The sequence below is a fragment of the Ceratotherium simum genome, chromosome X (assembly GCF_057802395.1).
Source record: "Ceratotherium simum simum isolate JZ-2026a chromosome X, ASM5780239v1, whole genome shotgun sequence".
NCBI classification, from domain to species: domain Eukaryota; kingdom Metazoa; phylum Chordata; class Mammalia; order Perissodactyla; family Rhinocerotidae; genus Ceratotherium; species Ceratotherium simum.
This window is the reverse complement of record NC_141940.1, coordinates 25,905,837-25,932,289: the sequence shown is the minus strand read 5'-3', so window position 1 is coordinate 25,932,289 and position 26,453 is coordinate 25,905,837. Positions and strand designations below refer to the sequence as shown.

Here is a 26,453-nt window from a genome sequence, read left to right as displayed (position 1 = left end):
CTTAGGTGTGTTGGTATACAGTTCAGACTATACCATTAAGTATTTGCCCATATGGTGCCTTAGAAATCTGCTGTAGTGCTTTAAAACTATTCAGCTTTTCTCTTCAAGATTATTGTTGATCTGAGGGCTAAGGATTGAATTTTTTACTTATCTCGTATCTTGCTCAGAAGCTAGCATAATATTATGCCTGTAGTAAGTGCTCAACAAGTGTTTATGGAATTAACGCATGCCAAATTTAGACTTTCAGAATTCTAGGGAATAACTGGATAAATATAGTCAAGAGGAAATTGTTATACTTAAATGCCTTCTATCCATTGATAAACCACAAACACTAATAATAGTCTATATTTAGACTTTTAATTTCTCAGGGATGCCCTACTCTTTCTACCAGTAGTTCAGTTTGGCTATTCCAAAGGGCAACTGTGCATATGCCAAGTGCTCAGTGGGCAGATGAACGGAGATAGTAATAATGGCATATAGCTTCTGGAAATTTTCCCAGTAGCAATACAGGACCAGATCTAGATTTTACTGGAGACAGTCCAATAAATATTCTTTTCGTTTTCTGTCTTTGAAAGAAAATTCCAGACGTATAAAGAGCAAAAGAATGTTTTTGGTTTTTTTTTTTTTTAATTCTGTAGAAGTAACCCAGTCTTCCTTCCAAATGGTTTCCAGGCAACTATCAACAGACTAGAGGAAGAAAAAACTTTAAAATTTAAAACGACAGATGGCTGTTAGAAAATATGAAAAGATTTTATATATATATATATATATATTCCTCAAGAAGTGGTATAGGATGAACATATATAGGATTAAGAAATGAATGTATCTAGTTCCATTCTCAACGATACAGAATGGATAAAGAGAAATTAGGGATAATTTGGGACATATTCAATTTCCGAGGCTGAGGTAATGAAGCACACCAGGATATCTGACAGAAAAACCCTTATGGTCTCAATCAAAGGCAGATCCCTGGGGGGATGGATGATGGGGTACCTATAGGGGGATAATTCTTCTGCCCTGTGAGGATACTGTACAGGGACTTAGAGCTATATTGTTATGTTAAAGAAAAAGTCCAGCTGTCTACCTAAACCTAGTTCATTTAATAATTTCCTGTCTGTGTTATACACCCAGACACACATACAAACACACACACACATAAAACTCAATGTAAAGACAAGGAAAAATAGTTCTTAAAATGGCTTATCAATCCATTATACACTATGGCAAAAAATGTCTCTTTGATGTTGGAAAAACAAATTACTTTTTATTCCAACTATTATAGCACGAACCTGACAATATCACGCTTAAGAAAGATTGCCAAAGGTAAAAGAAAAAAAATCCCACCGACCCTTCCTTTCCCACATGCATATTTTCTGTTAAAATATTTTTCTGTTATAAAACTAGTGAGAAAAATCTTACCTCGGACAGCATCTAAGTAGTGAGCTAAAAAGGAGGGAAAAGAGTGATTAAATGAATTTCTGGGAGACCAAAGCTATATAACATGTAGTAATGGTTTACCCTCTGTTGCCTGGGAGGAGAACAGCAAACTGTGAACTGCTGAAATGCCTGCAGCTCAAAAGTTGGTACACTGGCCTGTGCAGTTTGTGAATAATATTTTCTGTGGGAAAGATATTAATGGCTTTTCTGCAAGAAACTCTATTAGGCTTCCTAAAAATGTGTCATATTTCATTAAAAGTATAAGAACTGCATTTTTACACTTCAGTAATAACTTCCATGAAAGAGCACTAGATTGAACTTCTTATTAGTAATATCTTTAGAAGGGAGTTCTGGAGTAACCACCTTTGGTAATCATCACAATATTTAAATCCTCTTACATGAAGGCAATAAAATTACTGTAGTGCAGGAATGTAATGACTTAAGCTGCATCTGAATCTCACCCCTCACCACCTTTTTAATGAATCTTAAATATTTTCCACAGTCACAGAACAAGACTTACTGTACCTTTAGTAGAGTAGTAATGCAGTTTATTAAGATTATATGTTATATGTATTATACATTACTTTGGCAGGTTCCGACCATTATAACAAAATACTTTCACCCAAAAATGAAAGCTGTAGTACAGTCTAGTCAGAGGGAAAAAAGCCCACAAGCAACGAATTGGGTATCCAGAGGCCCATGCTTGCCTTTGCTCTGCATGAATTTTTTGTGCTCATGGAATGCCACTGGAAGACTCTGTGACCCATTTTCCTTAGCTGAATAGTGGGAATCATACTCGTCTCTCTGTATACGCAGGAAACCTTTGTGGCAGACAAGTGTATGTGTCAAGGGCTTTGATTTTTTTTTTCAGAAAAATAAAGCATTTTAAAACTGAAAACTTCATTATTATTAGTGTTTTTTAATAGTGTGAAAACCATGTGATAGATTAATTATTACATAGGTTTTCTCAAATCCACAGACTGTTTTCCCAGGCAGCATTCTGAAAATTAGTGAAATTGGTGACAAGGGATGAGAGAGGGTGGATGCCTCGGGACAAACTGTCTATACTGCCCAATAAACAATTCAACACAGATGTTCTATTGATAGTAGGTCGGGAGTGTCTTTCTCATATACATAAAAGACAGCCCCTAATGATATTGAATGGCCCCTGTTAAAGTAGTCTCATTTAATGAATGTGCCTCTAAGTGCTTTCAACAAAAACAACCCATACTTTTCAAAAGGAAAAATGGGCAGTGAATGTTACCTTCACAACAAAAACACTTCTCTTATTAACTAATGACACTTTATTCCAATGTTTCATCTTTCATTTGAGTAACTCAAAGCACTTGGAAGTGGAGAATATAAGGAATACTGAAGCAGTGAGAAAGGAAATGACACAAGAAATAAGATATTATCAACAAAAGAAGAAACCTCCCAGTTAACGAAACTTTCAAACTATGGCTAACCCTCCTCCTTTTCTCCTCCAATCTCAAATTCTATGAAAAGCCTGGTGATTGACTCGCTAGACTGCTTTTACTTCTTCAATTAATCCCATTTACTTTGTTCAAAGTATAGTGGTACTTACCAATTGTGCAGTGGTCGCCCTCCCATCCAGGGCTACACTCACATTTTCCATCTTTGCACTGGCCATGCTCAGCACAGTGAGAATGACAGGAGCGTTCTTCACATGTTGGTCCTACCCAGCCTTCTTCGCATTGGCAAATGCCTCTTGAGCAAACTCCATGGCTACCACACTCCATGGTACAGAGTTCTGTGGGGAATTCAAAGAAGATATATTTACATATTTTATTAAAACCAGAGTCTACTCTTTCCCAAAGACATTAAAATTATCAAAAATACCAGTCTATACTTATATTTTAAATATATAAAGAAAATGTCACAAAGACCTTCAGCATTTGAGCGAACATACAAGGAACTCTGTAAAAAAGGTAGTTAAGTCTCTAAGCATAAAATAAACTCCAAGTCAAATTGATTTTGAGAAGTCCATAAAATGATAATGGCATTCAAGGCTTAGAAATGAAGTCAATGCCAAACAAATGTCAAGCGGGTTTCACTAAAAATTCATTAAGATCACAATGTTGCGGGATTTTACAATGCTACAAGAAATCATTGGTGAAAAACACACACACAGTAAAACAGTGCCCTAATTTCATTCAGGAAGAGAGGTTCTACAATTAGAAAGATAACTTGCTAATAAAATTCATAATATACAAAAGGTACGGCTGCCAATGATGGCAATCAACTGGCTTCCCTGATCATACTAATAATATTTGCATTTATTTTAAGCATTTAAAATGACTCTTGGTTGATTAAAATACAGTCTTATCTCGAAATGTCATTCAATATTTAGCCAATATAATCAAGATGTATACTGGCTCTGCTGAAGTTCTCTCCTCTGTCCCCTTGACTTCTTATTGAGGAACGTTGAATATCAATAAAATTATCACAGTAGAGAAGCCAAAATAAAAATTTGGCAAGCCTTTTTCTTGACTGAATACCTTTGCTGGAGGAGGAGAAGGGGAATAAAAGCCTACAGAAAGAATGCAAGAAGTTTTGGTTATAATTGGTCATATATCCTTGAAGGAAAAAGAGGGTGCTCTGGAAGCCAAGTTGTCTATCTTTCATAGTCTTAAATTCTGAAACTAGTTTTATATATTAAGAGGGATTGACATGTGATGATATCAGTATTATCCTATATTACATGTAACAAAGCTCCTTTTTGTAACAAAGGTTTCTACTCTAGATAACAGAGTTCTTTTTCAGTAGGTGAGAATATTCTGATAAAGCTGTGGTTATGAATTTTATTACTATGTAGATCAATTTGTTCACTAATTCATTCACAGTATTCTTTGAGGGTCAAGGTATGATAAAAAGAGCAGTGGATTTGAAACAAGGATTCCTCTGTGTAAAAGCTATGTACCCTTAAGCAAATTACTAACAAGCTCTCTTAAGCTCTGCTTGTATAACTACACAATGGAAGTAATAATATTGACACCTCAGAGGGCCATTGGCCAGATTTGAAATATATTTTGGAGGTGGAACCAACAGGAATTCCTCAAGATTAGATATGGGGAATGGAGGAAAGGGAAAAATAAAAGTTTTGGCTTAAACAAGTGGGTGGATAATGCTGCCATTAATGAAATGGGAAAGGCTGAGGGAAGAATAAGGGTGAAAGATCAAACAGATTAACTTTGAGATAACGTACGTACAGAGAGCCAAGTGAAGATGTCAACTAAGCAATGTGACATACAAATTTGACAGGCCAGGGCTGGAGATATGAAATTGGCAATCATTAGCATATAGGTGGCATTTAAAGGCATGGGACTGGATGATATCCCTGAGGAGAGAGAATAGAAGAGCCTCAGGAATGAGCCCTGAGGTATTCCATGATTTAAAGATAAGGTAGAAGAAAAGGAACCATCAAAGGAGACTGGGAAGGAGAGGGCAGTGAGTGATAGGAGGAAATCCAGGAGACTGTGGTGTAACTAAAGCCAAAAGAGGATGCTTTTTTAAGAAGGGAGTAGTTACGTGTTTAATATTGCTGAGAGGTCAAGTGAGACATGAGCAGAGAAGTGCTCCTTGGCTTTATCAACATGGAAATTGTTGGTGACTTAGGAAGAGCTACATTGATAACGCGGTAGTTGTAAAGCCAGGTTGGAATGGGTGGAAGAGTGAATGGAAAACTGTGTGGGATCACCAGGTTGTAAGAAAAGTCCAGGACCCAGAAAATAAAAAAAATGGGAGCTTGGCCTAATAAATGGTAGCTTGAATTGGTTAATGTTGAAATAGTACCTACTCTCTATATCTTAGTTCTGAATCTCTGATTGATAATCTGGATTTTTAATTTCAGTTCTTGGAGTGAACCTGAGATTGTAATTATGCTCCCCTAAATGGTCTCCCCCAAGACACTAAAAGCTGAACTGAAAGGGTTTTTCTAAGATTAAGTAGTTAAATTGGTAAAATCCAATCAAGTCAGAGCTAACTTAGAGGCAAACATTTTGCATATATTGCTTTATACAACTATAAATTTTAGGCTTGGTGGAGTATATCATTCTGGTTATTTCCTGAAAAGTAGTAAGACTAGATGAACAGTATCAGCAAAATGGCAGAATAGGCTATCCTTAAACCATCTCAATATAAACCCTTAGAAATGTTGAATACAATGTAATAATTTTTAAAATTGCATGTCTGAGCTCATAAGAAAGAGAAATGGTCAAGTCTCATAAGCAGAGGATGCTAACAACCAAAGAAGGAAGGATATAAATCAACCTTCTGGCAGCCTTGAGGGGTTATTATACTTGGTAAAGACTAGAGGCTTGGGTACTTATGTCCACAAAGGAAAAAAAGATGAGATCTTTGGCCCGTTTAAGATGGGGAGCTGGACTGCAACTCCTGCAGAAAGTAAGGAACCTTGAAAGGCTGCAATCTCAGTGAGATGAGGACTAATAAACTCTCTCTACTAGCCCAGAGATGACAAGGAAGAATTGACTATATAACAATCATAACAATAATAATAATTTTATAATAATATATAATAATTTATATAATATAATGATAATTATAATAAATTCAGGGGTCAGAAAATATTGAAATAAAACGCTACTTAATAATAATATTTACAATGGAATGCCCTGAGTGAAATACTTCTAAAGCTTTGTATTATTCAGGAGTTAGGTAAGAGATACTTTGTCAAGTATGCATATAAAAATTTAAAGGTGGCATTCTGTTTCTAGTAATTGTGATCTAAGTAACTTTTCCTCTTCTCTTCTGATAAGAACTAGAAAATCTAGACAAAATATATTTTAAAAATCTGTGGGATGTTACTGTCATTCACAAAACAGTAAAGAATTACTGGGCCAAGTTCCAGGAGAAAAAGAAAACCCAGGGAGGTGAGTCTGACATTTATGGATGCTTTTCCTCTAGAAGTATCTGTCAATTCTGGTAGAGGCAGCTGGAAGACTCAGAGGCTGGGCAGAGCTTTCGTGAGTCTCATGGGTGCAGAAAAACTATTTGACTAGATAATGGCTAAGAAATTTCCAATACTAAAGAAAACATCAAGCCAAATATAAGAAGCAAAATTGAAGGAACAAAAAAGAGAAAAAGACAAATTCTAATGCTCCCCTTTCTCATTAACTGATGGAACAAGCAGACAACAAATCAGAAAGGATAGGGAATATCTGAGCAAAATGCTTAACAAATTTGATCTAATTGACAAATATAAAGTACTGCAATAAATGACTACAAAATACGCATAATTTTCAAGTGCACTTGGAACATTTACAAATATTGACCATATGCTGGGCTATAAAGCAAGTCTCAACATATTTCAAAGTATTGAAATTATTTATAGTATGTTTTCTGTCCACTAAGGAATTAAACTTGAAATCAGTAATAAAAGATAACTATAAAATCCACATAAGATTGGAAATTTAAAAATATGCTTCTGAATAAACTATAGAACAAAGAAGAAATCACTGTGGAAACTAGAAAATATTTTGAAATGGATGAAAATGAAGGTACCACATATCAAAATTTCTGTACTATAATTCAATCCATGTGTATAGGAACATTTATAAGGTAGACAGGAAAACCAACTGAAAAACAATGACCCAAGCACCCATTCAAAGAAATTAGAAAAAAAAAGAGCAAAGTAAACTCAAAGAGGGTAGAAGGAAGAAAATAATAATTATAAGAGCTGAAATTAATTAAATAGGAACAAACATACAAAAGAAAGAATCAGCAAGGCCAATATTGATAATTTGTATAGACCAATAAAATTGATAAGCTTCTGATGGGAAGTGATCAAGAAGAAAATACAGAAGACTCCAATAACCGATATCAAGAACAAAAAGGGTGACACCGCTGTTCATCCTACAAGCATAAAACATCATAAGAGGATATTACAAACAACTTTTTGCTAATACATTTGAAAATTTCAATGAAATGGACAAATTCCTTGAAAAACACAACTTAAAATAATGAACACAAGAAAAAATGGGAACTAGTTTCTATAAAGAACCTTAATCCACAATGAAAAATATGATCACAAAGAAAATCACAGTCTCAGATGACTTCACTTGTAAATATACTAAACTTTTAAGGAAGAAAAACTGCCAGTCTTGAATAAACTTTTCCAAAGAATAGAAAAACAGGAAACACTTCACAATGTGCTTTATGTAGTCAGCATAACCTTGATATAAAATTCTGACAAGGATATTATAAGAAAGAATACAGGGCCGGCCCCATGGCTTAGCGGTTGGGTGTGCGCGCTCTGCTGCTGGCGGCCTGGGTTCGGATCCCGACGCGCACCAGACACACCGCTTCTCCGGCCATGCTGAGGCCGCGTCCCACATGCAGCAACTAGAGGGATGTGCAGCTATGTCATACAACTATCTACTGGGGCTTTGGGGGAAAAAATAAATAAATAAAATTATAAAAAAAAAAAAAGAAAGAAAGAAAGAATACAGGCTAATTTCACTCTTGAATATGGATGCAAAAATCCTAAACAAAATATTAACACAGCAAATCTAGCATCACATAACATGAAATAATATAATGACCAATTTGTGCTTATTCTAGGGATGCAAGATTGCTTTAACATTTGAAAATCAACCAAGGCGGGCCAGCTCCGTGGCTTAGCAGTTAAGTGCGTGCGCTCTGATGCTGGCGGCCCGGGTTCGGATCCCGGGCGCGCCCCAAGGCACCACTTCTCCGTCCAACGCGAGGCCGAGTCCCACGTACAGCAACTAGAAGGATGTGAACCTACGACATACAACTATCTACTGGGGCTTTGGGGGGAAAAACATGAATAAATAAAAAAAATCTTTAAAAAAATAAAAAAAAAAAAAGAAAATCAACCAAGGCAATTCATTACATATATGAAATAAAAGAGAAAAATCATACAATCATCTCAATAGATATATAATAAATATTTGATAAAATAGTAAACATCTATTCATGACAAAAATTTATAGAAAACTAAGACTCAAAGAAACTTTAAACTGATAAAGATTAGCTACAAAAAACCCATAGCAAACATCATATTTAATAGTGAGATGTTGAAACTTTTTTCTATTATTGAGACTGAGAAAAGATGCCTATGATCATCATTTCTATACAACATAATTCTAGAGATTCTAGCCACTGTAATAATGTAAGAAAACAAGATGTATAAAAACTGAAAAGGAATAAATAAAACCATTGTTATTCAAAGACAGTATGATTGTGCACGTACAAACTACAAAAACAATTTATGTAGATAAATATTTAGAATTAATTCGTGAATTTTGCAAGATATCTCGATACTAGGCTAATGTATATTAAAAAGTTATTTCTTGGGGCCAGCCTGATGGCATAGCAGTTAAATTTGCATGCTCCGCTTCGGTGACCCTGGGTTCGCAGGTTTGGATCCCAGCGCAGACCTACACACTGCTTATCAAGCCACGCTGTCCCATATAAAAGCAGAGGAATATGGGCACAGGTGTTAGCCCAGGATCAATCTTCTTCAGCAAAAAAGGACGATTGGCAACAGATGTTAGCTCAGGGCTAATCTTCCTCAGGGGAAAAAAAAAGGTTATTTCTTTATATCAACAGCAAACAATGAGAAAATTTAAAACACCATTTACAATAGCATCACAATGTCATATACCTAGTAATAGATTTAATAAAATATCTGCAATACCTACACTGAAAAACTATAAAACTTTGTGAGAAAAAATGGAGAAGACCTGGATAAGTGCAAAGCTATACTATGTTCATGAATTGAAAATCTCAAAATTAAAGATGCCAATTTTCCCCAAATTGTTCTGTAGATTCAATGCAACCTCAATCAATATCCTGAAAGTTTTTGTATGTATGTGTTTGTATGTGTGTGTAAATCTTGATCAGCTAAAGAAAGAAACAGAATAAAGAGAGAAGATGCACTCCAGTTAATAGCAAGACTTATTGCAAAGCTATGTTAATTTACACAGTGAGTATTGACACAATGGCAAACAGGCCAATAGGAGTGAATAGAGACGTAAAACACATAAGGATACTTGATTTATAGTAAAGGTGGCACTGCAGGAAGTCGGACATGACTACTGTTTTAAATTAAGTGGTTCTGGGAAACTGAATATCCATTAGAGAAAAAATTCATCTCTACCTCATCCCATATACAAAATCAGTTCCAGGTAGAATGTAGTAAATATGAACCAACAAAGCTTCTAGAATACAACATAAGAAAACAATTGCATGATCTTAGGATAGAAAAAATTTCTTAACTAGTACACACAAATGCTCACCATAAAGGCAAAAATTAATAAGTTGGATTATATCAAAATTAAGAACTCCTTTTATCAAAAGACAAGAAAAAATGCTATAAGTGGTAGAATATATTCATAGCACATACAACTGAAGAAAAGTTTGTATCCAGAATACACAAAGAACTTCTTGAAATCAATAATAAAAAGACACACGACCCAATAGAAAAATGGGCAAGAGATCTGAAAAAGTACTTTACAAAAGAGGATATCTAAATGTACAAAAGCATATGGAAACATGCTTAGCATCATCACTTACGGAGATACAAAATAAAATAACAATGAAATACCACTGCACACCCACAAGAATGGTTAAAAAATCCAGAAGACTGACAGTAATAAATGTTGGTGACAATGTGAAGTAATAGAAAATCTCATACACTACAAGTGATTGTGTAAATTGGTATAACCACTTTGGAAAACTCTTTGACATTATCTGCTAAAGTTTGATATATGTATACCTGTGGCTCAGCAATTCCAGTTCTCAGTATTTACTCAACAGAAGTGTAAGCAAGCAAGTGTTCACTGAAAGATATGTAAAAAAGCGTTCATAATAGAATTATATGTACTAGCCAAAAATTGGAAATACCTCAAATATCCATCAACAATAGAATAGAAAATTAATTGTGGTAATCTTGCAAAGAAATAGTACATCACAATGAAAATGGACGATCTATAGCAACGTGCCATAATATGGATGAATCCCCCCATAAATAATGTTGAGTTAAAGAAATCAGATGCAAAATCATACATACTGTAAGATTCCATTAATACAGTTTTCAGAAAGCAGACAAATATCAGAAGTTCAGGATAGTTACCTTGGGGAGGAAGGAAGGAGGAAGTAATAATTGGGGAGGGGCACAAAGGAGGTTTCTGGGGGTAGTATCCTATATTTTTACTTGGGTGGTGGTTAACAGATGTTTCATACTTGGGTAATTCACTGAGCTGTACACTTGTGACTTTTGTACTATTCTGTATGTGTGTTATATTTTAATAAAATGTTGAGAAATTAAACATAATAACCAAAAGAACAGAAACAGAATATATAACTTCCTAATCAGAAAAGGGGGGAAAAGAATGAGGATAACTGAGTCAATCAATGAAAAAACAGAAAGGGGGAAAAAGTAAAAAAAAAAATTGTAAATAGGAGACACAAAAGAAGATTATAGGATATAAATCCAAACATGTCAGTAATCCCAGTAAATAAAAACAAATTGAACTGGAAATTTAAAAGAGAGAGACTCTGGAATTGAGTGAAAAAGAAAATCTAGTTACATTCTTTCTCTTGATAAGAGATGTGCTGAAATATACTCCTACAAGAAAGTTAATAATAAAAGGAAAAAGGCGTTCTAGAAAAGTACCAACCAAGAGAAACTTGGTGTAACTATAACATGATCAGACAAAATGGATTTCAAGGCATAAAGCATTATTATAGATAGAGTCATTACATAATGATAAAAGGAATAATTCACCAGGAAGATATAACAATCCACACCCTGTAAGAAAATTTAGCTTCAAGATATATAAAGCAAAAACTGAAAGACTGATAATAAGACAAATTGAAAATTTCACAATCAGTAGTAAGAAGATAAAAAAATAGTGAGGATGTAGAAAATCTGAATAGTACAAATAACAACTTTAATATAATGGACATACATAGAACCCCAAAGCTGTATCCATACAGTACATATTCTTTTCAACCACACACAGAATACCCACAAAAACTGACAAATATTAGTTCACAAGGCAAGGCTCAACAAATGGCAAAGATTCTACGTCATACAGATCATGCTGTTACAGCAAAATGTACTAAAATTAGAAATCAGTAAACAAACAGCAAAAGAAAAAATACAGAAAAATATTTTTTAAAAATGCATTTCAAAATAATTCATGGATTACATAAAAAAGTACATTGGGAATTAGGAACTGAATAACAATGAAAATACTATTTATAAAAAAACTTGTGGGGGGCCGGCCCTGTGGCTTGGTGGTTAAGTGCGCGCTGCAATGCTGGTGGCCCGGGTTCGGATCCCGGGTGCGCATTGAGGCACCACTTCTCCGTCCATCCTGAGGCCGAGTCCCACATACAGCAACTAGAAGGATGTGCAGCTGTGACATACAACTATCTACTGGGGCTTTGGGGGGAAAAAATAAAATAAATACAAAAAAAAAATCTTTAGGGGCCGGCCCCGTGGCTTAGCGGTTAAGTGCGCGCGCTCCGCTGCTGGCGGCCCGGGTTCGGATCCCGGGCGTGCACCGACGCACCGCTTCTCCGGCCATGCTGAGGCCGCGTCCCACATGCAGCACCTGGAAGGATGTGCAGCTATGACATACAACTGCTGGGGCTTTGGGGGGAAAAATAAATAAATAAAATCTTTAAAAAAAAAAAACTTGTGGGATGCAGCTTAGACAGTAACTTAAAGGAAATTTACAGCCTTACATACATTTAGTAGAAGAGAAGAACAATTGCAAATTAATGAACAAACTGTCTAACTCAAGGAGTTAGAAAGAGGATATACATAGAAAGAAGGAAACAATAAATATAAGAACAGAAGTTAATGAAATCAGAAACAAAGAAACAATAGAGAAGATCAACAAAACCAAAATCTGTGTCTTTGACATGAATAATTAAAGAAAGAAACCTCCGGCAAGGTAGAGCAAGAACAAAAGAAAGGAAATGATACAAATAAACATTAAAGATTAAAATATAAAAATAAATGAGACAGTGCTATGGAGAACTTTATGCCAGTAAGTTTGAAATCTTAGAGGAAGACATTTTTCAAGGGAACAAAAGGACTTGAGAAGAAATAGAAAGCCTTAATATACATTAAAGACATTGAAAATGGCCCAGATGGTTTTACAGGGTGTGTTTTGCCAAACTTTCAAGGGACAGATAGTCTTGATTTTAAACTATACCAGAGAATAGGAAAAGAGAGAAGGTTCCTGAATCATTTTATGAGACTACTATAATCTAGTTCCAAAATGGGTTAAGAAAAGGAGAAGGGACTTTTTTTATAGGCCAATCTCACTTATAAACATGCTTGCAAAAATCTCCATAAAAGATCTGGAAATCAAACCAGCAATAAATGCACACACACATGCACACACAAATGTAGAAATTATAACCAAGTAGGCATGAATGCTAGGATGGTTTGACTTTTGAAAATCTATTAATGTAATTCATCACTGAATTAATCCATTTCACTTTAATCTCATTTCATAATGGATTAAAGAAAAATTATCATCTTATATACAGAAAGAGCATTCTATAAAATTTAGTTCCTATTTACGATAGAATCTCTTAGCAAAATAGGACTAGAAGGGAACTTACTGAATATGATATAGGTGATTTACCAAAATCCTAAAGTATGCATCACACTTAGTAATAAAATAATAAATAATAGAGATATTCCCCTCAATTTTCCTCTCCTAGTTCTGTATATGCAATGTAATTCCAGTCAATATCCCAACAACATTTTTCATAGAGCTTGAAAACCTGATCCTAAAATCCATATGGAACAGAAAAGACTAAGAACACCCAAGAACATTTTGAAGAAGCATGTTCATTGATGTGTGTGTGTCTCCTAACCTAAATGTGCATCAACAGGAAAATGGATGTATAAATTTTGGTGCATTCGTGCAGTGTACAAAGAACAGAAGTTAACTTGAATGAAGTAGAGGTACATGTCTCAATATGGATAAACCTTAAAAACATAATGATGAAGGAAGAAGCAAGTTATTCATATAAAATTTAGACACGTGCAGAACAATATATTTTTACGGGTATATACATATTTGTAAAAGCCTAAAAATATGGACAGGGATGACTACATTTAGGATAGTCATTTCCACTGTAGGGAAGGGAGGGGTATGGGACCGCAAAAGGATACACAGGCACTTCATTTGTATTTGTTAATTTTTAAAGCTAAGTTGTGGGTTTATAGTTGTTCATTATGTTATTTTATATGCTCAAATCGTTTAACAATAATTTGCAAAAAAAGAAATTAAAGAATTAGTAACAAACACTGTCTTTAGGGACTGCTTTATTGAATAAATAAGTGGAGATACGACAACCTAACTCTTGTACTCCTCGACACAAAGCCCTCCACAGATACAAGCCACAACCATGAATCTAATTTAGTTTCAGCACCACAAGCATCCAGGTGGGAAGCAATATCCTCGTGAGTGGAGGAACCCTCTACAACGTAAATTACTACAAACGGAGAAGCAGATCTTAAGCAATAAGCATTTCTCATTTTGAACTGCATTAACATTCCTGCAATTGTATCCAGTTCCAAATGGAGTTTCTGGACTGATTCTGATGTTTTTCAATCCCAATCTTCTTATAATCAGCAGTGGGGTGGGTGTGGGGAAAGGACTAACAGAAAATAGATGCTGGCAATTGTATAATTTATAAACATGATAGAGATGATATTTGCTCTAATATATTTGTCTCATGAATAGTTCTATTCTATGTGTAATATTTTCTATCTGGTTGAAAATACATTAACATTAGAGGCTACAAAATATGACAAAAGAATGCTAAAATATAAACATTCTTCTGTGCAAATGTATTGGAAAAGAACATGAAAAATATAGGCAGACACTTTAAAGTTCTATTGAGACATTTCATTTTTAATAAGTTTCTTTATGCATGTCAACAATGAACAACACTTGTATAAACTGAACTAGGATACAACGGGTACACTTCTTTGTTGTATGCTGACAAAGAATAATTTGATTAAACAGTAAATCCTTCAGAGCCTCCCTCAGAACCATTTCTTGGAGATTTACTTTTTAGACAAAAGTTCCCAGTAAAGTAAATTCTGTTATTCTTGGACAATGATAATATTGGGTACCCCAAAATATTAAATCTGGATGTCAGTTAGGTTCTAAAACATTTATTTATGTAAAATTTTCAATAATGCAATATGACATTTTAAACAAGGAAAGGACACCTTTGATGTAAAAATTCATAAAAATTAATAAATAATTACATGTCTACTTGCCCAGCATCTAGTAGAATCAGTTAAAGATCAAAGGAAATCAGGCTGGGAGCATAAGGAAAATCAAGAATTGGGAATGAATGAACCTGAATACATAGAGACCGTCTCTTTGTTAGACTATAATACAATTTTTGTTGAGGAAACTATGAGGATTTTCTCACTGTTTTGTGTGATTAATGTGGGAAATAAGAGTAAGGAAAAAAAGTAAGTGGATTTGGGAAGTGAGTAGTGCCAACTCAAGCAGCTGAAGGGCTGGAAAAGTTTTACAGTGTATACCAGGCTCTTCACTAAAATCAAGCAATGACTCAACCAGGAGTAATAAATATTATTAAGAACAAAAGTTTGTGTACTCAGTATTGCTTTTTCAAATATTTGAATCATTTCTATTTTACTATTTGCAGCTCCTTCCATTCCTCAGTGGTCGACATTCTTCTTGAGAGTGACTACTATAAATATTAACGTTATAGAACACATGCTCATGCATGCACACACACAGACGTGCACACACCCATGTGCATACACACACTTTATTGGTCTCTATTTCTCTGAAAAGCAATTGGAAGAATACTAGTTGTTAATGTATCTGTTTTACTGCAAAGATTTAACTTCAATATTACCTCCTCCTGATCTTTACAAATACCTTGCTCTGACAAAGATTTGGTTTTGCTACAGGGTATATATCACATTTTCTGTGTTTGAGGTGTAACAGTGTGTCTCTCATTTAAACACAGAAAACCTATCACATTAGCATAACACTTATCCCTCAGCCCCAGCATTACAATGGGCTTCAATATATTTTAATCTTAATGCTGTCTTACATTTGAACAACAATCTGATTGAAGAGATTACAAAATGTCAGCTAGCTCTTTTTGTACAAATAGCAACATACAAGCAGCAGCAACAACAACAACAACAACAACACACTCCAGCCTATAAAAATCTTGAGATGAGTCTCAAATTCTTGATGGATAAGAAGAAAAATCTGAAGGAATCTAGTATTTGAAGATCGAGAGTTGAACTGACTTTCAGCTTACTGTGTCATGGATTATGGTTATCACATGGCCTTGGATTTCCTTTGTAAAATGGTGAACTGTTCTTTGGTAAAATCTGAAAAACTGACAGGACAGGAAAAATCATGCCTGGCTTACAACTTTTGAATTCAATGAAATAGTCAGCTGGCTTTTTTTAAATATCTAGAATCTTTCCTTTGGAATATATCCCGTTTCCTTATTGGCCAAATAAAATATTCTCCCATAACTCTAGAGGTCATATTTTGCTTACTTCAGGGACCAGAAGCTGGAAACATTGAGACTGAGGTGAAACTACTCATTCATGGCTACGGAATGCAAGACTGTGTCTCAATCCTTTGATTATGAACCCAACACACTCGCCTATCCAATAGTATCCCCAATTGCCAAAGAATGTTGAAATCTAGACACCTGTCCCACAAATGCTTTTCACTCGATCCAATAGGTAGGTACCAGATTGTCAGGGTAAAACCATCACCCTTAAGGAGAAAATAATAACTTTGGAAACTCCCAACCTATCATTAGTAGTAGGCCACATGCCCTGAACTAATTGTTCAGCTGTTTGAAAGTTTGTGTTGGTCTATCCACAGCTTTTTACTTAAGACTTTCTTATCATCATTGTTACCTATTTGCAATCTGTGACCACCTAAAAGGGCAAGCCTAACTGGCTCATTGAGTTATCAAACTCATGTCCTTGGCCTCAATAAAACAGTGCTCTCACTTATAAAACTATATACAACTACTACTGGAACAATTATTATTACTTCCTGGCTCAGAGTGGCTACTTAAGAAGCATTTATTGGTAAGTTAGGAAGCTGTTCTTTACATATAAAGTTTAGTACTCTTTTTGGCAGGATTTGACATAATGTTAAAATTGCATTAGGGAGGACTTTCTCTCCCTTCTCTGACTGATATTAGGCCTGTTTTTCCTTCTTTTTTTTTTTTTTTTGAGGAAGATTAGCCCTATGCTACCATCTGTTGCCAATCTTCTTCTGTTTTTCCTTTTGCTCCCCAAAGACCTAGTACATAGTTGTGTATCACAGTTGTAGCTCTTCTATATGGGACGCCATGTCAGCATGTCTTGATGCACGGTGAGTAGGTACGCGCCCAGGATCCGAACCGGTGAACCCTGGGCTGCCAAAGCTGAAAGTGCAAACTTAACTGCTACATCACCGGGCCAGCCCCTGTTTTTCCTTCTTGAAAAAAATTTTGACATTACCTCTCTGCTCCTTCAAATGAATTTCATTAATCCCTTTGTTGCACATCTAAAACTCCCACGTGGTGTTTTTCTAAGGCAATAAGCCTCCCAATTTAGGATAGAAAGGGCCATGTTCCCAGAAGCTCTACAAACCATGGAATGAGAGATCTTTAAAGATACATCCAAGGCCCCAAACACATCTGATAGCATTACTTCAGGGGCAAAGCCAAAACAGTTTGTTGGAAGGATGCTTCATGCAGATTGAAAAATTTACTCTGAACAAAAAAGAGCTTACAGAGTTGTTTTTTCCCCATTCAACACTCATGCTAAGGGCTCTCTGGCTTTAGAAAATGAAGTCTAATTGGAGTCCATGAGAGAGACAATGCTAGCAGTCATCTGACAATCTCTGCAACTGTGGTAGGCTTCTGCATCCTTAATGCAGGTATGTTCAAGGCATTACAGAGGCATGGAAGGCAGCTTTCTGTCAAAGACCTGGGGAGGGCTGCATATATATTTACAAAGCTGCCATCATTGCCCAGCAGACCATGTATGTACAGTTTATTTTTACCCCTATAAATAAATATGACAAGGAGAAAAGAAATGTAAAAAATCCAGAGTCAACAAAATCCTCTGCATGATGAAGACAAAGCATATATATGTCCTTATATATTATTTGAATGCGCAACTTAGTGCCATTTAATACATTTAATTTTTTTAATTTATAATTTTACTCTGGCAATCACTAAAATGTTTAAAAGGCTGTATGGTTATTAGTGTCATCTGAACTTTAAGAGACATATTTTATATGTTTCCTAAAAGCTGCCACATCTACTCTTCTAAGGATTAATGATGGAATAAAGAATTTGACTTCATGTCTATTCTTGTCCCACATTAACATTCCAGTAAGGTTGTAGTGTACTGTAGGAAAGCTATGGGTAGGTAGTATATTAATCTAGCTATATTTAAGTAAAGTTCAAGTCCTTGATTTTCCTTCAATTTCGCAAATATCATGCTACGTATTTCCACCTGGCTAGGCCACCAGCACCTTAAACTCAATTTATTAACAACCTGCCTTTTAGTCTCTACTCCTAATCCAATTTCTTACCCTAATTCCACTATTTTTGTTAATACCATGATAATGTTCCTGGTTTCCAAGGCTAGGGACCTGGGCATTATGTTTTCATCTTCTTTTTCCCTTATGCTCGTATCTAGCCAGGTCTTTCAATTCTTCTGTTTCCAATTCCAATTGATTTCTCTGTCTCTCTCTCTCTGGAGAGCCAGGATAGCATAGTAGTTAAGAGTGTGGACTCTGAAGCCTGATTTCCTGGGCTGGAATACTAACTCAGCCATGGATTAACTATGTGACCTTGGGCAAGTCATTTAAAGCTTTCTGTGCTTTGGTTTCCCGTCTATAAAATGGGGTTGTTGTATGGATCAAATGAGTAAATATATGTAAAGTGCTTACAACATTGCTGGGTACATAATAAGTGCTATGTAAGTGTTAGCTATTATGATTATCTCTGTTTCCAATATACTTATCAAGGCCTTCATCATCTTTTGTCTTGAGTCTCACAAAAGCCTCCCTATTGGTTTCTCAAATGCTCTGTTCTCTCTTTACACATCCCACGACTAACTATAAGCGAGAATAATAGGCTCTTAGGATTTGAGAGAACTGCAAAATTCATCTAGTTCAACCCTTCACTTTGACATACAAGCCTCCTACCTTTCTGATATTTTCCCCAAAGTTTAGCTATTGTTTCACAAAACCAGTCAATTCCAATTCCATTTTTATGCAGCCATATTAGAAAATAATTTGTTGATTTGAACTGAAACCTGCTGTCCTCTTTCTTTCACCAATTTGTTTTATTTCTGCCCTTTTGATCTACCAAAAATTGCCATACTCTCTCTTCCACTGTCAGCCTCTCGGATAATTAAAAATAGCTATTTGCTCTCCAAGTTTTTCTTCTTCTAATCATCCCTGAGTCCTTCAAGTGTTCCTCACATTACATGGTTTGTTTACCCTTAACATCTTGGCTTCTCTTCTTTGGACAAAGCATAGCTCTGGTCATATATTATGTGTAAAAATATTTCATAGTTTCCCAAAACACACTAATGTCCAAAATCCTTGGTGTATAGATCTAAACTCTTCCTAACAAAACCACAGTTGTGACCTTTCTGACTTGAGCTTTCATTATTCCTCTATTTGCATCCTTTGCTACAGATAAATTTGACTACTAGCCTTGTCCTGGAATCACCTTCCTTTTCATGCATCTGGAGCTACCTCATATTTTCCCTTCCTTCTTCAGTGCTCTTCCCACAGCCTATGTCTACCTGCCAAAATGATCCTCCAATTTGCAGCTTGAATGCCTTCTTCAGGCAACAGTCCACGGTCCATGATGCTCCAAGGCAGGGATGATATCACCCTCTTCTGTACTCTTACAGAGCTTTGTTTACACATCTATTATGGCTGTTACTGCATATAATCTGTTACTGTAGCTTTTTATACACATGCATTATTTTCCCTACTATACTATAAAGTGATGAAGGCAGTAGCTGGGTCTCAATCTTTTTTCTCTCTCTTACATTTCCTAACACATGATAAGCACTCAATAAATATGTGTGGAATTATTTCATTAATTCATTTAGTAAACATTTATTGAGTACCCTGTGTAGCTCAGGGTATAATGGGACCTTAATATATGTTTAATAAATAAATTAGTGATAAACATAAAAGTGTCTGACTGAAATTTTCAGTCTGGGTGACTAGAAAAATGTTGGCATCATTGAGGGAAATCAGGAGGTCTGGAAAAGGCAGTGATCGATTGGGATGTGAGTTGTGTTTGGTTTTGAATGTGTTGAATTTAAAATGCTGGTAAATGATGCAGCATGACAGATATTTACTAAGCTGGCACATTGAAAGCTCCATGCTTGGTACTGCTGTGGATACAAAAAGAAGGCAGGAAAGGGGATAGTGTTAATTCTCAGGCACTTGGCTAAGATTAACACTAAATCAAAGTAACAAGAAAATACTAGTGGCTATGAGAAGGGATTGCCTTTTCTCATGTGTGCTTGGTCAACTCCTTTTCTAAATTTCTCTAGTAGATACTCAAAAGTAAACACCTGAATCTCTATTTTCATTCTTACCTTCATTTAGTGAGGACTTCATTCTCTACAATCATTGGTTTGAAAGGCCTAGAATGTGATGATAGTGAACTCTTGCTGAGACTTCAAAAGTCAATTCTCACAAGTTACAACCTCCCAGCCACCTGCAAACTACCAATAAACACGCTAGACAAATGCCCTTGCTCTTTTGGAGGAGGAAAGTGTTGTATTTCATCAAGGTTTGGTTTCCAACTTTTAAGAACACCAAGAGCAATACAAATTCAAAGGAGAGAGGCAGCTTCCTCCCACTCTACTGTCAGCCATCTCCTGCGGAAAACAATGTTTTTATGCACCTCTGAGTTAATCACCCAAGAAACCAAAGTGTTCTTTAAATTGAAACAATATGAAATATAAATGATCAGCTAATATATTACAACTATGTGAAATATTCTCTTACAAAAGTAGAAAATATTGGCTAACTTGAAAATTACAGAATGTATTCTCAAATAAAAAACAAATATTTAGATCATTTACATTATGAGTGAAAATATCCCTCTAATCTTTTTCATTTTAGCATCTAAGTCCAGGCTGAGATTTATTTGGTTGGCTCTTATAAGAAGAAATGAAAGTCAAACTCTTATTTAGGTTTTAATATATTCAACCACATTTCAGACTTTCCTTAACAAGCCTAAATATTAAAACAGCTTTTAAAAATGAGCATATAAAATAAACAAATCATCTTTATCATGAAAACACTCTGATTTTACTTTCCCTGCATATTTAAATGATGACCCTTTTAGAGTTATCCAAGCCCTGTAACTGTCAAATTCTTAACTTTCTACTTTTTAATAAAAATGATTTCCATAAAGATTAGAAATTAATCTAACCTGAGTCTCAAATCTAATATATTTTAGTGCTGGAAGCTGTAAAAATTCACCTATCTAGGTTTAATAAAGAAAGTTTTTTCAATTTAAATATACATTGCATTTAATAAGCTTGCATGATAATTTTAACAATGTTCATGGGTTCTTTAAATTATCTTCCTGCTGTGTCCAGGATACAATCCAATTTCATTTTTGAGCAACTGAGTTAAGAAAAGGTTTCAAAATCACAAAGTGATTTCTGAATGACACAAAGGAAAATGATTAGAAACCAGCCAATCAGATTGGCTCTTATGCTTGACTTAAAAGAGAAAAATAGTTTGGCTATGTTTATGTAAACCTAAAATATGTGACTATTTGGATATATCTAAATGTTTGACTGAAATGTTTATCTTTTACCCAAATATTTGTCATTGTGAGGATCAGCACTCCTTCCCTTTTCACTTCAACTTTCCATTCATTCATCCATCTTATAAGTATTTGTTGAGTGTGCACCATGAGTTAAGCATTGTGCTAACTGGTGGAAATACAACAAAGACAGGTATGGCCCCTGCCTTCATGAGCATGACATCTACTGCATAGATACTCAAAGGAATATGTAGCTACAAACTGTGATAAGTAGTATTGAGGGACAATACAAAGTGCAATGAGAGAATATAACAGGGTGACCAAATTTAATTTGGAGGTGTCAGGATTTTGATCTCATTCAGGCATTGGCATTGAAGTTGAAACCTATAGGATGTGTGGGTATATGTGTGTGGTGATTGATGGGGGAGATGAAATGGATAATATATGTCTGAAGAAGAGTAAGAGAGAAGGGTAGAATGGTGTAGATGAGACCGGAGAAACAGAAAGAGATCAGAGAATTCAGGGCCTTGTAAGTTTGCTAAAAATTTTGTATTTTATTGTAGTAGCAATGGAAAAATATTGAAAGGTAGTAAGGGAGTGACAAAAATCAGATTTCTATTAAAAAGATCTCTTTGGATTCAATATAGAGAATAGGGTGGAAGGAAGAAGAAGAGATTCAAAGAGATCATTTGGGTGACTTACAGGAGTCCAGGTGACTTACAGGACACTCTAGCTAGGAGACAGAGAGAAATGGATGTATTCAAAATATTTTTAAGAGGTAGAAGCAACAAGACTTGGTGATTGGTTAGATAAAACAGGGATAATGGATATGGAGGTACCATGAACGACATCTAGGTTTGGCATGGGCAACTGTGTGAGTGGTGATGCTACTTTTATCAATATAGGGAATAAAGGAGGAAGGGCAGGTTTTAGGGGGAAAATCATGAGTTCAGCTTTAGACATGTTAACTTGAGGTGCCTGTGAGGAATGCAAGTAAAGATGTCAAGTAGGCAGATGGATCTACGGGTCTGGAATTAATAAGAGAGGTTGGGGCTAGAAACTAAATTTGTGAGTCACCAGTAAAAATGGTAATTGAAGCCAAGGGAGTGAATGTAGACTAAGATGAGAAATGAATGGGGCCTAAGACTGAGAAACTTTAACATTTAAAGGTCAAGTAGAAGAGGAAGATCCAGCAAAGGAGAGTGAGAGGGATTCACCACAGATGTAAGAAGAAAATCAGAAAAAATGTAGTATATAAAACCAATGGAAGAGTTTTCCATAAATATGGAGCAGTTAGCTATGCCAAATGCTACTAAAAGTTAAGTAAGATGAAGTAAGTGATGGGGAGTAGAAGCCAGAATGCAATAGGTTTGCCAAGTGACTAGAGTATACACATATTAAGGATAAGGGAACTGAGGATAAGCTTTGTCAGAGAAGAGAGTTACAAATACGAAAAGGGAGAAAACTAGAATGAACCCTGCCGTGTTGGATTGGAATTGGAGGTATTAATGGAAATTCATGGTTTTCTATAGATAGATAGATAAATTAATATAGATATAAGTGAGTATATTATACATGTATATGCATGTGTATGTTCCCTAGCCTTGTTCACTGTGAAGGCCTAGCAATAGCAACATCCTGATAACAACAAACACACCTAGTGCCCAGAACTTGACTTCTAAATACCATTACACCAAGAGTAATCATGCTCTTTGGAGAAAGTCTGATTCCAGGGATAGGACAGGGAAAGTACAAAATGAGACTGGAATATCTTATTGTGCCAGAAAGTAAGGAAGTGCTCAAAGAATGATGAGGACATGTCAAAAGGACACAAAAGCCAGCTTGAAGGAGTTATCACTGGCCAAAACAAAACAATTTGAGTATCAAAATAAAGAGAAATAGTAACAAATATAATCTATTGAATTACATGGGAAACCAAAAGTTCAAACACCTATAAATAAATGAAAGAATAAATTGAAAGTTTGATGAGTAATGGCATATTTACATAGCTTAAAGTACCTCCACACAAAACACTTGTTAATTACAAGTGGAGACGGGGAGAGTACAGTGGAGAAGCCTCACAGATACTGCCTTAATTAAGTGTTCAAAGTTAACTTCACCAGTAGCGGGACAAATCAATAATGGACACCACCTGATGGGACACACTGAGAAGAACACAGAATTAATTCTGTGATATTCTTGCCAGAGATGTATAACCTAAATCTAATTATGAGAGAATATCAGAAAACCTAAAATTGAGGAGCATTCTACAAAATAACTGGCGTACAATCTGCACAAATGTTAGTCATGAGAGTCAAGGAAAGACTGAGGCGCTATTTCAAACTGAAGGAGAATAAAGGGACATGACAACTAAAATGCAATGCTTGACTTTGAACCAGACCCTTTTGCTATAAGGGACATTACTGGGACAACTGGAAAAACATGAATGAGGTCTGAGCATGAGATGATATTAATGTATAAATGGTAATTTCCTGATTTTGATAGCTGTATTGTGGTTATGTAGAAAAATACCCTTGTTTTTAGGAAATACACAATAAAGTATTTGGAGGAAATGGGTCAACAACTTATTCTTAAATGTTTCGGGGAAAATACTTTATACCGTGCTTAGACGTGTTTATAAACTTGTGATTATTTCACAATGAAAGGAAAAGGTGAATGGAAGGTAAGGAAGTGGAGAAATGAAGTTGAACCATTAAAGGGAGGCAAGAGATGATTAGCTAGCTAGCAGAGAATGTGGGATTCAAAAAGGATTTTTTTTTTCAAGTGAGAAGGACAAGATCTCTTTAACAGCTCTTGAGAAAGACCTAGTAGATACTTTGGAGTTAAACTTACATGTGAGAGAAAGTGGGAGATGGGTGAGATCTAGAGCACAAGTGGAGGGGCTGACGTTTGACAGGACACTTCCTACATTGTAGCAGGAGGAAGAAAGAGGGCATGGCTGCAGACACAATCTGATATTAGATTTGATGGCAGGAAATTGAGAGAGTTCTCATGTGATGGTTATTTTCTCTGTGAAGCTGGAGGTGAGGTTATCCATTGAGAATAAATGAACATTGGGGAAGTCGGAAGTTTGAGAAAAGTAGAGAAATTCTGTAAAAGTAATTATGGAGGATGCCAGAATGAGGTAACCCGAGGAACGCAGTAATATTGCTGGGCAGTGTTGAGGGAGCAGATGAGGTTGGTGACCACGAATTTTTCTTGGTACCAATCTTCCCAAATTGTGATTTTTCTCCCAGAGAGTTTGGTTGCTAGGGACAGACAGGGAAAAGGCTAACAGATGACATCATTCATTGTTCGAGTTTTGCCAAGGAGGTCCAATGGCGCAGGGGGTTTTAGGATATTTGCAAGAGAGACTGGAATGATAGACCATTTGTATTGGAGCTAGGGAGAAATGTTTCTCTATATTCTCCCTTAAATGAACTCCTGTATATATAGAAATTCTGTAACCTTTTACTGATGGGAAAAAACACTGAAACTATAACTTAGTAAACTTCTGAGGTGTCAGAATAAATCTAAAGTTGAATACTTTCCAAGCTGAAAATCTTGCTCTTCTTAATAAATTGCGGTAATGTTCTCTAGTTTGCTTATCACTTGGAATCATTAATCAGAACTTTAAAGCACTAGCACATGATTACAGATTTTACGTCGAGAGGGTCCTATCTGTCCAGCATCATTAGAAATGGGTTGGATATATTGATTCTGGAGTCAAAGGACAGCTAGCCTACAGTGCCTGAAATTGCAACAACTAAGGTGTTATCTCATTACAATTCAGATACCTCCATGTTCACGTGAACAGCTCCATTCTATCTGTTTTATTTATTGGGGTTCTGAAGAAGATTTAACTGGAAGTTTCTGTTGGCAAAAAATGGAGTTCAAAAACCACTGACTGGTCTAGTGAAAAGAACCCTTAGCCATTGCGTCAGTTTTTTCACAAATTTGAATTATAATGCCTATATTATTTGCCTCACATTTGGGAGAATGTGCTAACAAAGCAGTGTTAAAATAAATGACAACCAGATTATTGGGAAGTTGAAAGGAGAAAAATAAGTCTAGAATTTGAGGTACTGCTCAGGGTAAGGAAGACTTAGTGGGGTGGCAGGTGGGGGTCCTAAATAGAATGAAGGTGCTATGTAGAGAGTAGAGGAACAAGGACAGAAGAGCCACATAGAGAAAACCAGGAACCTGGGGGAGGTTACAGGCTACTGAAGATAAATTTTGCTCTTTTCACAAATTTGAAGAGATCATGTCTTCAACATGGTAAAATCGGAGATAAAATGATACAACTCTGCTATACATTGAATGTTTATGTCCCCTCAAAATTAATATGTTGAAACCCTAATCCCCAATGTGATGGTATTTGGAGGTGGAGACTTTGGGAAGTGATTAGGTCATGAGGATGGAGCCCTCATGACTGAGAGTGGTGCCCTTATCCAAGATACTCAAGAAAGCTAGCTCACCCCTTCTGCAGTGTGAGGACACAGTGAGAAGGTACTGTCTATGAACCAGGAAGCAGGCCCTCACCAGAAGCTGAATCTGCGGGTGCCTTGATTTTGGACTTCCTAGCCTCCAGAAATAAATTTCTGTTGTTTGTAAGCTACCCAGTCGGAGGGATTTTATTACAGCAGCCTGAAAAGAAGACAAATTCTTTCCTTGGATGTATCAATCTAAGAGGTGATGAAGACAGAGGAAATGAAACTAAAGATGTTTTACCGAGTGCAGTGGGTTGAATGATATATGTCCTTCTCATAACCCCTGGAACCTGTGAATGTGACCTTATTTTGAAAAAGATCTTTGCAGATATAATTAAGTTAAGGGTCTGGGGATGAGATCATCCTAGATTAACCTGGTGGCCCTGAATCCAATGATAAATGTCCTTATAAGAGATAGAAAAGAAGAGAAGAGGAGAAGGCCATGTGGAGATCGAGGCATAGATTGGAGTTATGTACTCATAAGCCAAGGAATGCTGACAGTCACCAGAAGCTGGAGGAGGCAAGAAAGATTTCTCCTCTAGAGCCTCCAGAGGGAGTGGTTCCCTGTTCATACTTTTATTTCAGACTTCTAACCTCCAGAACAGTGAGAGAATAAATTTCTATTGTTATTTAAACAAATAG

The 26,453-nt window shown here is 35.8% G+C and overlaps 1 protein-coding gene across 20 annotated transcripts in view; it reads right to left on the bottom strand.

The window, feature by feature from the left end:
* TENM1 (teneurin transmembrane protein 1) overlaps positions 1-26,453 on the bottom strand; it is a 773,006-nt gene that overhangs the window by 175,299 nt on the left and 571,254 nt on the right. For 16 of the 20 annotated variants that reach the window (XM_087427630.1, XM_087427629.1, XM_087427639.1 and 13 more), the window contains 2 exons: positions 3,023-3,208; positions 1,420-1,443 (listed from right to left, as the gene is read on the bottom strand). In XM_087427630.1, coding sequence (XP_087283756.1) covers positions 1,420-1,443; positions 3,023-3,208 — 210 coding nt within the window. The remainder of the gene's footprint in view (positions 1-1,419; positions 1,444-3,022; positions 3,209-26,453) is intronic. The other 4 variants (XM_087427645.1, XM_087427647.1, XM_087427646.1 and 1 more) reach the window with 3 other exon arrangements.